Here is a 12974-nt window from a genome sequence, read left to right as displayed (position 1 = left end):
ACAGCTGGCTGTTCACCCCCCCCCCCCCCCCCCCCCCAAGAATGTCCTGCAGCCGCTCCGAGACATCCTTGACCCTTGCACCAGGGAGGCAACATACCATCCTGGAGTCTCGATTGCGTCCACAGAACCGCCTGTCTATTCCCCTTACGATCGAGTCCCCTATCACTATAGCCCTGCCATTTTTCTTCCTGCCCTCATCACAATCCGCAATTCCACCACTGTGTTCCGCAGACGTATTAATCAGACCAGTTACATTTTCCTCCAAATCATTTATATATACTACAAACAACAAAGGTTCCAGCGCTGATCCCTGTGGAACACCACTAGTCACAACCCTCCATTCAGAAAAGCACCCTTCCATTGCTACCCTCTCTGTTTTCTATGACCGAGCCAGTTCTGTATCCATCTCCCCTCTGATCCCGTGTGACTTCACCTTCTGTACCAGTCTACCATGAGGGACCTTGTCAAAGGCCTTACTGAAGCCCATGTAGACAACATCCTTCTCTGAAAAAATTTAAGAGGCACCTTAAGTATCGGTTGTATCGGTCTAAACGTGTGCAGATTCTATAGCCACATTCAATGAATGAGGAAACCACTGTGAAACTGGGTGATGTAATTGTTTTGAATGGTTATCGTACACTGCTATCAAAGTAATTTACATTGGCCAATGGCATTATAATTTATAACAGACATCAGAATTAGAGGAACCCAATTCTCCTGGAAGTATTCTCTTCTATGAAATAAAGTGTCTCTCATTTGCTAAATCCTTGGATTACATAGAGTTGTCAGTTAGAAGAGATTATGTGAGACTTATTGTGTGAGACATGAATTCAGCAGAAGAGACATGGAAACTCTGGAAAAGCAGTGTAAACGCATATGTTTCCAGAGTTTCCATTGCTCTTCCACTGAAATTACTTTAGGTGAACAGAACATTTTTAATTTTTTGATTGTGAAAGCACCTGTAAACTTCATTGTGGATTTAATTGTCATGTTCACTTTATTTTCCAAAGAAAAAGAACATTGCAGATAATCAATTAAACATAGGTGAATTGGAGGCAACTGTTGAGTAAGTACATTTTAGACATTTGAAAAGTTTCCTGAAAATCTGTATAATATGTATTATGTCAGGAGGACATTCCTTTTTCTCTTCTGCATCAAGTACATATCTCAGAATTAGAGAGACAAGGTTAACGTGAAACAGAAAGGCATTACACTCTGCTGTGTAAAATAGTTAATCAGGGTTACAGATGCGTGCTAGTCAGTCTTAAAACATCTTTCTGATGATGGTAATAATCTATTTGTGTAAAAATGACAATATGACTAATTTATTGCAATAGCAAAATATTATAATCCCAGCAAATCTGAAATAAGGACAGAAAATGTGGGAATATCCAATGGGTCGGGCAGCACCTGTGCAGAGAAACAGTTAATGGGTGGAATTTTCCCATGCCCCCACCGGCAAGTTCAATGATGGGGAGAGAGAATTCAGCAGGAGGCCCAAAAATCAGTTTTATGCCAGTGTGAATTTCCTAAGGAATCTTCCGCTGGTGCCACCATGGCAGATCAGGGAAACCTGCTGGCGGCCGGCATGAAACTGGTTTGCATCCCGCTAATAGATGCAGGTGAATGCCCAGCTGGAATTTCCACCCCCCCCCCCCCCCCCTCAACCAACACCCAGTTCTCCATGATGGCAGCGGAAAAACACGGCAGTCCAGAAAACATCTGCGACAACATGACGTGCAGAAGCCGGGACTTGCCTGAAGAATACCTGGGGCTGCCTCCTGAACTCGGGATGGAGGCCACCAGCAACCTTGGAACATAACAGCAGTGGGTGGGAGGCGGGAGGCGGGGTGGGGGGGGGGGAAACATCTGTCAGGTGTATCTTTCCGCTTCCACATCATTGAAGAGGTACATCTTCTAGCCTCAGCATGTTTTCGGAGAACCATCTTTTTCAGGAGTTCTGTCTTCTTTATTCAACTCTTCATTCAACTAATTTGGCACCCAGATATGATGGCGGGTCGCGTGCAATCAAGCCCATCCTGCCATGGAAGACAGCACTAAACCCTGGATGTAACATTTAATAGATAGACGTCAGAATTGCGAATGGTTTCCTGTCAGTCTCTGCAGCACAAAACACTCTCTTGTCCCTGCTGCCACTCTGGACTTGGTCCCCGATGGGAAAATTCCACCCAATGGGTCGAGTTTTTCAGTATCCCCCACAGCAGTGGTGGTGGTGATCCGCCGTTGACTGGCGGTGGGATCATCTGGTCCCGCAGCTGTCAACGGGGTTTCCCATTATATGTACCCCCGTGGTCGGGAAACCCACAACAGGGTTTCGCTGTCGGGGGGGCCAATAAGATCCCACCTGAGGGACGGGCCAGAAAGTTCTGGCCAATGTTACAGGTTGATGACTTTTCATCACGACAGGTTACCTATCAGATGAACAGTCATCGACCTGAAATATTAACTCTTTCTCTGTACAGATGCTGTATGACTGATTTCATGCTGACTAGCCTTTTGTGATTATATTACTTGCATTAATGTACAGATCTTTAAATGCTTTTATACAGCATGAACAACAACTTCCATTATATAGAACATTAAACGATTTTTTAAAAAACCCAAGGCATTTTACAGAACTGCAAGGAAAAAGAACTAAATGATGGACATATCTGGTGAGGTGACCAAAAGTTGTGTCAAAATTATGGAATTCAGAGAAGGTGTTAAAGAAGCAGAAGGCAGTAGAGTTGCCGAGGAAGAACCGTCCACCCACTACTCTTGTTCCCTGTCACTCAGCCACCTTCATATCCATGCTGTTTTTATTCCATGGGCTTCCGCTTTAATGGCAATCCTATTATGTGGCACTTTATCAAATGATTTTTGGAAGTATGTATGGACCACGTATCAACCACATTATCCCCATTGACTCTTTCTGTTCCTCAAGTTGATTGAAGCAATTTTCCTTTAATAAATTCCTGCTGCCAAGGAAGCCATATTCGGGGTGTCGGACCAGCTGGAGCTGCAGGCGGTTGCGTGGGCAGATATTTGACCCTTCGCCTCACTGATTGCTCGCAGGTGGATCTTGTTGAGGCGGAGGTCAGCTTCTGCACCCTGTACCTCAGCATGGTGGGGGGATTTGCTGGAGTTTTTGACCCTGGAGAAGGTGAAGTTTGCGCTGAGACGGATGAGTGAGGGGTTCTACAATAGTTGGAGTTTGTTCATCATGCAGCTTCGGGAGTTGGTTACCATTGACTGCTGAGGGAAGGAGGAATGGTTTGTGGGGGGACTGGGGTTTTTTTTTGTTTGGGGTTGGTTTGCCGAATAAAAATACTTATTTAAAAAAAAACATTCCCGCTTGCATTTCTCAATTCGGCTACATTTGAATTACATAAGTAAGTAATTGTGAATTTTGTCCCAGATTATCATTTCTAAAAGCTTTCCCGCCAAGATTAAGACGGTTTAGCCTGTAGTTTCCTGAGTTTATCCTTGTACCCTTTTTTTTGAACAGGGGTGTCACATTTGGAATCCCCAGTTCTTACGCACCATATCAAATGGAAGATTATGGCCAATACGTACTAGCATGGATGTGTTAAAGGAAAATAGTGTTTAACTAACTTGATTGAGGGGACTTCCGTTAGTAGAATGTAGGTGGAGGTCGCTCCTGCTCAAGGCTCTGGTTTTTGGACTTTAATGCCCGGTTTAAGGGCAGTTTTTGAATGAACTGGTGCGGGAAGATTCAAGGAAGTTGCGAGATGTTGAAGACCCAGAAGAAGGGCACTGGAAAGAAGGGGGCGAGCAAATGTCTGCCGTCGAGTGAGTTGGTGAGTCTGGTGGGAAGAAAGATGGCGGAGGTTAAATCACTGGGTGAGGCCGCTTTCCTCACAGTGAAAACTCTGACATGGGTGATGGCCGGAGAATTTCAGAGGCAGTTCATCAAACACATGGCGATGCTGCAGAGGGAAATGATGGCTACGATGAAAGAGTGGGTGGAGGAGGTGATTGCCCCGGCAAGTAGCAGTGTTGAGGAGGCTCTGTTGCAGCACAGTAACCAGTTCACCTTGATGGGTGAGGAGCTACGGAGGATGGCGGAGGCTAACAGAGGGCTCAGAGCTAAGGTGGAGTAACTGGAGAACAGGTCAAAGTAGCACAATCTATGGATCGTGGGCCTGCCTGAGGGGGTGGAGGGCCTGCGGCTGACCGAGTACTTTGCAAAGATGCTGGCGGAGCTGTTGGAGGAGGGGAAGGAACCCTCCCGATAAGAGTTGGACAGGGCATATCAATCTCTCACTCCGACCGAACCGAGAGCTAATTAGCTACGGAGGGTGGTCATAAATTGTTTCCGTAACACATGAAGGAGAAGGTCCTGAGTTGGGCAAAGCAAAGGCGAGAGGTGAAGTGGGAAGGTGTGGTATGCAAATATATCAGGACTTGACGTCGGAGTTTGTGAGAAGGCCGGTGGCCTTCAGATGGGTGAAGGCGGCACTGCACAGCAACAGTGATCTACCCTGCAAAGTTGAGAGTGATGCACAACTCGGGCTTTCTATTTCGAGGCGGCGGAGACGTTCGTGAAGGCTGAAGGACTGGGACTGAAATGACAGACGGACTGGGACTTGGATTGAGGGGATGGGGGCTGTGCTTTGTCTTTGTCTCTTTTTCTTTTTCTCTTTCTCGTTTTGTATTTGATACAGGAGTTGTGTGAGTTTGTGTTTTTTGAATGGGGGACTGTAGTTCACCTTTGTTTATTATAATAATCTTTATTGTCACAAGGAGGCTTACATTAACACTGCAATGAAGTTACTGTAAAAAGCCCCTAGTTGCCACACTCCGGCGCCTGTTCGTGTACACAGAGGGAGAATTCAGAATGTCCAAATTACCTAACACATCTTTCGGGAATTGTGGGAGGAAACCGGAGCACCCGGAGGAAACCGACGCGAGCACACTGAGAACGTGCAGACTCCACACAGACAGTGACCCAAGCCGGGAACTGAACCTGGGACCCTAGAGCTGTGAAGCAACAGTGCTACCCACTGTGCTACTGTCCCGCCCTAGTTGGCTACAAGTGTATTGAGCTTAGGGTTTATGTCTTTTTTTCTGGGGGTGTAGTTTTGCACCGTTTGTTTTCTGGGACTAGGTTATTGAGGAGGGAAATGGGAGGAGCAGGGGCTCAGACAGCGACCTCTGCACAAGCAAACGAAGGTTGGCTGGTGAACAGCAGTGTGGTGGGGGGAGGGGTCGCGGTCGTTGGAGCCTGGTCGAGCAGGTTTCCGTGGCCGTGAGACGTGTGAAAGGTGGGGGGATGGGATCGATACTGAGAGAGATGTTCGCAAGAGGAAGTGCATGGGGGATTTTGGGAGGATCGAGGGGGAGGAGTTCAACAGTAATGAAAGTATGGGATAGGTCAGGCCAGAGGGGCAGTGCCTCAGGTCATGATGATGGCGGATGGAGGGGGGGTGAGAGACCCCCGTAAGAATAGTGACATGGAATATGAGGGGTTAGTCGGGGACCAGTGAAGGGATAGAGTTTTTTCACATTTGGAGAACCTGAAGGTCGATGTGGTGATTCTGCAGGAGACCCATTTGAGGGTGAAGGATCAGTTGAGGCTTAGGAAGGGGTGGGCGAGTCAGGTGTTTCGTTCGGGGTTTTACAGTAGGGCTCGGGGTGGTAGGGGGGGTAGCAGTATTTGTGGGTGTGGTGAATGTAGCTCTGTAATTCACACTGATATATATATGAGACGATTGTAAGCGCAGTTGCGTTGCCCGACCACTAGGGGGAGTAGCTCTGGGAATGCTTAGGAGTTTGTACTTAGGAGCCCATGACTCCTCCCCCTGGACTGCTGTATAACTTTTTTGTATGGTGGGAAAGGCACTATTGGCTGGGGATAAGATGAGTACTCGGCTAGGTGATGGTTAGAGGCCAATCATCTCCGCTCCAGGACATCATTACAGGAGTTCCTAAGGGTTGTGTCCTAGGCCTAACCATCTTCAGCTGCTTCATCAATGGCCTGCCTTCCATCATAAGGTCAGAAATGGGAATGTTTGCAGATGACTACACAATGTTCAACGCCATTCACAACTCCTCAGATAATGAAGCAGTCCGTGTCCAAATGCAGCAAGATCAGGACAATATTTAGGCTTGGGCTGACCAGCTACATTCGTGCCACACAAGTGTCAGGCAATGACCCTCTCCTACAAGAGAGGATCTAACCATCGGCCCTTGACATTCAATGACATTACCATCGCTGATCCCCACAATCAACATCATGGGGGCTACCATTGATCAGAAACTGAACTGGACTAGCCATAGTAATACACAAGTCAGGAGTGTAATGGAATACTATCCACTTGCCTGGATGAGTGCAGCTCCAACAATACTCAAGAAGCTTGACACCATCCAGGATAAAGCAGCCCGCTTGATTGCTCCTCCTACCACAAACATTCAAACCCTCCACCACCAATGAACAGTGGCATCCTTGTGTACCATCTACAAAATGCACTGCAGTAACTCACCAAGGTTCCTTAGTCAGCACCTTCCAAACCCATGACCACTACCACGTAGAAGGACAAGAGCAGCAGATACTGGGAACCCCACCACCTGGAGGTTCTCCTCCAAGTTACTCACCAACCTGACTTGGAAATATATCACCGTTCCTTCACTGTTGCTGGGACAAAATCCTGGAACACTCCCTAATAGCACAGTGAGTGTACCTACACCTGAAGGATTGCAGCTGTTCAAGAAGGAAACTCACTGCCACCTTCTGAAGGCCAACTAGGGATGGGCAATAAATACTGGCCTAACCAGCGAAGCCCACATTCCGTAATTGAAAAAGTATGCGGGGTTTAATTGTACGGGGGAGGTCTCGCAGTCAGTGGTTTTGGAGGCTCTGAAGACGGTAGTGAGGGGGAAGATGACCTTCTTCAAGGCTAAGGTGGATAGGGAGGAGAGGGAGGAATACCAGACACTGATAGAGGAGGTTTTGGAAGTGGATGGGAGGTATGGAGGGGGCCCGGATCTGGGTCGCCCGGCAAAGAGGAAGACTACGTTTGACCAATTTTCCATGGGGAAAGTGGTGCGTCAGCTGAGAAGGGCGAAGGGGGTCTGTTTATACAAGTATAGTTAGAAGAAGACGTATGCTGGCCGGTCAGCTTTGGAGGAAGCCACAGCGAGGGAGGTAGTTTGGGTACAGGATGAGGTGGGGAAGTTGGTGGTGGCTCCAGAGCAGATTAATAAAATATTTGAGAAATTTTATAGGGAACTGTATAGGTCAGAGCCGCCAGAGGAGGAGCAGGGGATGAAGGAATTTCTGGATGGGCTGGAGTATCTGAGGCTGGAAGAGGAAGATGGGGTAGAGTTGGAGGAGCCTTTGGGGAAGGTATGGAGGGGGCCCGGATCTGGGTCTCCTGGCAAAGAGGAAGACTACGTTTGACCAACTGTCCATGGGGAAAGCGGTGCGTCATCTGAGAAGGGCGAAGGGGGTCTGTTTATACAAGTATAGTTAGAAGAAGACATATGCTGGCCGTATCCCATTCACCAACTTGGGGTCAAGTTGGTGAATGGGAGGCTTGCAGGCAGCTAGAAGGACCGTGGGGGCTTCTTAATGCGTCTGAAGTGTGCCTGTGAGGAGGTTGGCAGAGGCACCTATTTCCAGCTTGAACTGGATGGAGCAGTGGTTGCCCTTCATCACTGCTTGCCATTCGTCCTCTGAATACACAGCTAGGATTGACTGGACTTGCATGAGTCTGGTGTGGCATATTCACACGTTGTAATAATACCCACACGGTAGGCTTTGTCCAGGTATTCATCATTTGTATCCGTTGCACTGCCGGGATCAGAATCCTGTCGGCGTTGTTGTATACTCCGGATGCGCCGTCGTCGTTATTGGGAGCGCTGGCTCCTGACTGGTGGTGCTGATCTGCACAGGGCTGCATAGTGGCCTGGCTTCCCGCAGTTTAAACAGCATCTGCCTCTTGCAGGGCGGTGTTTCTTTAAATGGGCAGTGCCACAGTTCGAACACGTCATGACGTTGGCGTCCTGATGCTCCGTGCGTCGTTGCACATGCGCAGTGCGGTTCTCAGACGTCTGCACCTGCGTAGTGCAGGTTTGAGCCGCTTCATTATCCCGTTCGCATTGCGCATGCGTTGGGCCCCAGGAAGAACACATGAAATGGCCACTTTAATCAATGTTGAGGTGTTGCATCTGGGAAATGGCCTGCACACTCTCCGCCTCGTGGGAGGCTAATTTATCATTTTCTGCCGTTTTGTACTGAGAATAGCGATTTTCAGCGTGCTCATGCACTGTGCATGTTTCAATCACAACTGGCAGGGTTATATGCTTGATCTTCAGTAACTGCTCTCTCAGAGGACCAGAGTGAACTCCAAAAACGATTTGGTCTCTGATCATGGAGTCAGTGATATCATCGAAGTTGCAGGATTGCGCTAGCAGTCTAAGGTTAGTTAAATATGAGTTGAAGGATTTGTCTTTACCTTTCAATCGCTGCTTGAATATGTAGCGCTCGAAGATTTAGTTGGTGTCCACCTCACAGTGGCTGTCAAACTTGTCCAGGATGGTCTGAAACTTTGTCTTGTCCTGGTCTTCGGCGAAGTGAAAGGAGTTGAATATTTCCAAGGTGTGGTCACCCGCTGTGATGAGGAAAAGAGCTACTCTTCCGTGCATCAGACGCACCATTGGGGTCTGATGCTATGACAAAGCTAAAATTTCAACTTGAATGTCCGCCACTTGGCACTGAGATTGCCAGAGGTCCTGAGCTGGTGAGGAGCCGGAATCTTTTCCATTGTGCTGATACACATTCGCTGGTCGTCACGGATCTTGTTGAGTTGATCTAACTAAATTGAACAGACTCCTGGTATCATGTGTTACGTAATTTGCAATAGCACAAGCTGCCACTTGATCCAGTTTTGAGTAAAAGATGCTCCAGACTTTGAAGTGAGTTCAGTGTGTTTTATTGAACTATTAGCACAGTTCTCAATGAGTTCGACTCTGCTAATCTAAATGTAGTAACTCAGTCTAACTGAACCAGACTTGCTCTAAGCCACGTGCTGGGGTGTGATGCTGAGGATACAGCCTGTCTCATTCTGTAGATGTTGGTCTGTGGAAAGAGGCGGGGTGTGAGAACCTCATCCCTTTTATAGTGAGATACCACCCCTGAGTGTCCTGATTGTTCATTGGTCGTGTCATATTCTATGTGTTCATTAGCTGCATGTCTGCATATTATGACAACCGCCATGAAGTATCTCCACTGTATCCAATCAAATGCCTCATCCATGTCCAGCTCCACCCTCAACAAGGGAATGGACCACTTTCAACAACGTTCTCACATTCGAGAACAACTTTCTTCCCTTAAGGAACCCTGTCTGGTCCTCCCCAATCACTTTCGGGAGACAGCCTCCCAATCTTAATGCCAACAGTTGTACTGGTCAGAGCCACCTGGGGGAGACCGGGAAATACAGAAATTTCTAGATGGGTTGGAGTATCCGAGGTTAGGGGAGGGGGACAGGGCTAAATTAGAAGGAGCGATAGTGGAGCAGGAGATAAAAGATGCAATTGGGAGGATGCAGTCGGGGAAGGTGGCAGGGCCGGACGGGTTTCCGGTGGAATAAAATAAAAAAATTCAAGGATAAGCTGGTACCCCTGATGGTGGGGATATTTGAAGAGGCGGTAGGGAAGGGGGGTGTTACAACGACTACGTATTGATCGTCGACTATTTCTCGAATTACCCTGAGGTGCTGAAACTCCCGGACCTCCTCTCGGACCGTCATCAAAGCCTGTAAGGAGACGTTCTCAAGGCATGGCATCCCAATCACCGTCATAGCAACAATGGCCTGTGCTTTAACAGTCGAGAATGGTGCACGTTTGCCAGGTCATATAATTTCCAGCATGGCACCTCCAGCCCACGCTATCCGCAGTCCAATGGAAAAGTTGGGAAAGGGGTGCACATTGTGAAACAGCTCATCTGCAAGGCTGCGCACTCTGCTTCCGACATACACCTTGCACTGCTCGCATATAGGGTGACTCCATTGTCCACTGGCATGTCGCTGGCTCAACTCCTGATGAACAGTAACCTCCAGCCATACGCATGCCCAACCTGGACCACCTCCCAGTGCTGCAGAAGATGCAACAGCTCAGAGACCGTCAAAAGCAGGGCTATGATGCCCATGCCACCGATCAGGTCGTGCTATCCCCGGTAGACACTGTCGGGATGAAGATACCGGATGGTGGGTGGTCTGCCCCGGCTGTCGTTGTTTGACAGGCCGCGTCCCGCTCTTGTGTTGTACGTATGGCTGATGGCTCCATCATGCGAAGGAATCGACGGGCACAGTTGCCTGCCCACAACCACTTTCTCCTCCATTTCCATATGTTGAATTGCCATCTCCTGATACCTCGCACCACGAGGCCACCAGTCAGGCTTCCATCCCGCCTGTCAAGGCGCCGTCGTCCCCTCCGCCACCTCTTTGGCGGTCAACCAGGATCAGGCGCAAGCCTCAGAGACTGGACTTGTGAACGTTTGTTTTGTTTGCTCTGTTCTGTTGTCCTCCCGTCAGTCACATTAGATAGACTCATTCACGTGTAAATACATTCACATGCGCCAACAAAACATAAAAAAAGGGGAAATGTCATGATATGCAAACATGCAGCTAGTGAACACATAGAATAGGACATGACCAATGAGCAGTCAGGACACTCTGGGGTGGTATCTCAATATAGAAGGGATGAGACACTCACACTCCGCCTCTTTCCACAGACCAACATCTACAGAGTGAGACAGGGTGTATCCTCAGCATCACACCCCAGCATGTGGCTGAGAGCAAGGCTGGTTCAGTTAGACTGAATTACTACATTTAGATTAGCAGAGAGTCGAGAGAGGACTTCCGGTCGGCGAGCAGAGCGGTCGCACGGAGAGGAGCTCCCGCAGGGTAACGAAGTCGGGGCCTTTCTCTCTGCAGCGGCAAGAGCAGGGAAGGGGACCCACACCCCCCCCCCCCCCCCCCCCCACCCCCCCCCAACGAATCTGTCTGCGGAGGATCGGCGGCAGCGGAGCGGTTCGGCGGTGGCAGCAGCGGCGGCAGGTCCACCTCCCCCCCCCCCCCCCCCCCCCCCCCTCCCAACGCAGGCCAGGAGCGCAGCGGCCAGGATCGAAGCGGGGCCCAGCCGGCGGTACGGAGGGCGCGGAGGAGCGACCTAACTACCCCCACCGGGAGGGCGCGGGGTGCGACATGCGGCAGCCCGAACGGAGCAGCGGGGACCGACCCAACCCCCCCCCCCCCCCCCCCCCCCCCCCCCCCCCCCCCCCACAACCGGCAGTGACAACCACGAGGCAAGGACAAAGAGACTCTGGACAAAAGCCTCTCTCTCTCTCTATCCTGGGTGAGTGAGGGGAAAGGAAGAAAAAAGGACTTTTACAAAAACAAAACCCAAAAGAATACTGTTAAAGGGGGGAGGGGGAAATATACTATTTTCTCTCTTTTTACACTCTCCTCTCCCATCCAAAACAAGCCCACCTGAGAGGAGTTGTATAAAAGAGGGGGAAAAAAATAAAGTGGTAAAGGAAAGAAGGGAAGAGAGAAGAAAAAGGGAAGAGACAAAAAAAATAGGGTGCGGAAAAGGGGGGAAAAGAAAATCAAGGGGAGAAGAACAGATGAAAGGGAAGGGGGGGGGGGGGGGTTGGTAATGCCAGAAGGGAGCCAAGGCAGAGGGAGAAGTGACACCAGAGGCAGACGGGACAATGGGCGAGCCAGCTCAGGCGAGCGAATCAGTGCACGAAGCGGCAGAACTGATGTATAGCCGCATCAAGAAGATGCCAGGAAAAATAGAGCCTGCAAATGGGAAGGCCACGCCATTCAAATTTATGAGGATCTTGGGGCAGATATAGCCAGGAGACGGGCTGAGTTCAACCGGGCAAAAGCAGCTCTCCACAGGAGCAACGTACGTTTTGGTATGCTGTACCCAGCGAAACTCTGCGTCACATACCAAAACAGGGAGCACTTCTTTACAGCTTCCGCTGAGGCAAACAGGTTCATCGAAGAGCACGGGCTGGAAAACCACCAGCGAGGGTAGGGACGAGGGGCCCCTGGCAAGGGGCAACGACACGCCGACGGGGGGGTGGGGAGGGGCGAAGCAAGGCCAGGCCCCCCCGCCCCCGCCACGGCAAGAACACCCAGAACAAAGAGCAAACCACTGCCCGTGGGACCGCTCCAGTTGGGAGGCCAGGCCCCAGCGCGAGGGAACGAGAGCAATGGAGAAGGGAGAGCAAGCGGGAGGGGTGCAGGCTAGGATGGGGGAAGAACGGGCAGAAAACTGTAGCGGCCAGGCGGGGGAGAAGCGAGACAATAACCCCCGAGAGGGGGGCCACCGTACTAGCAGGAAAGCTAGCGCTGGGGGCACGCAACAAAGCAGGGCCGCAGCGCGCCCCCAACTGGGGGGAAGGCGCCAGGCAGGGGATGGGGGGGGGGGACCCCCCTCAGAGCCGGGAGAGCAAATGGGGACAGGAATAGGGGAAAGAAAGGCAAATGAGGGGAATACGGGGGAGGAGGGAGAAGGGAGAGACCGGGGAGGGGGGGGGGGGGGGGGTACACAGGGAGCAAGAGACCGGGGAGGGGGAATGCAGGGAAGGAGGGACAAAGGAGGCTAGAAAAGGAACAGGACTACAAAGTGCCACAACCAAGGGCCCGAAACAAGGAACTGCTGCAAGCACCCACCCAGTACGGTCTGTGGGCGCAGGGAGAACTCGGAGTGCAGGGGACTACCTGCATGGCGGACACATAGTGGACGGCCATGGCAGGTGCCCCCGGGACAAGGGGAAACCCCGGAGTGCAAAGACCCGACCGCATGGGGAGAGCAGTGATAGCGGCCATCCTGGACGGCCCCCCAACAAAGGGAAACCCCGGAGGGCAGGGGCGCGTCCACCAGATAAGTATGGTTAATCCCACAGGACGGAGGGGGCAGAAGCCCCCCACCAGAAT

The 12974-nt window shown here is 50.5% G+C and overlaps 1 protein-coding gene across 16 annotated transcripts in view; it reads left to right on the top strand.

The window, feature by feature from the left end:
• tsga10 (testis specific, 10) overlaps positions 1 to 12974 on the top strand; it is a 243823-nt gene that overhangs the window by 145646 nt on the left and 85203 nt on the right. For all 16 annotated transcript variants that reach the window (XM_038818645.1, XM_038818643.1, XM_038818648.1 and 13 more), the window contains one exon: positions 1011 to 1066. In XM_038818645.1, the coding sequence (XP_038674573.1) occupies positions 1011 to 1066 (56 nt within the window). The remainder of the gene's footprint in view (positions 1 to 1010; positions 1067 to 12974) is intronic.

The sequence above is a fragment of the Scyliorhinus canicula genome, chromosome 14, assembly GCF_902713615.1.
Source record: "Scyliorhinus canicula chromosome 14, sScyCan1.1, whole genome shotgun sequence".
Classification (NCBI taxonomy): domain Eukaryota; kingdom Metazoa; phylum Chordata; class Chondrichthyes; order Carcharhiniformes; family Scyliorhinidae; genus Scyliorhinus; species Scyliorhinus canicula.
The sequence above is the reverse complement of the archived record's forward strand: the minus strand, read 5'-3'. Positions and strand labels throughout refer to the sequence as shown.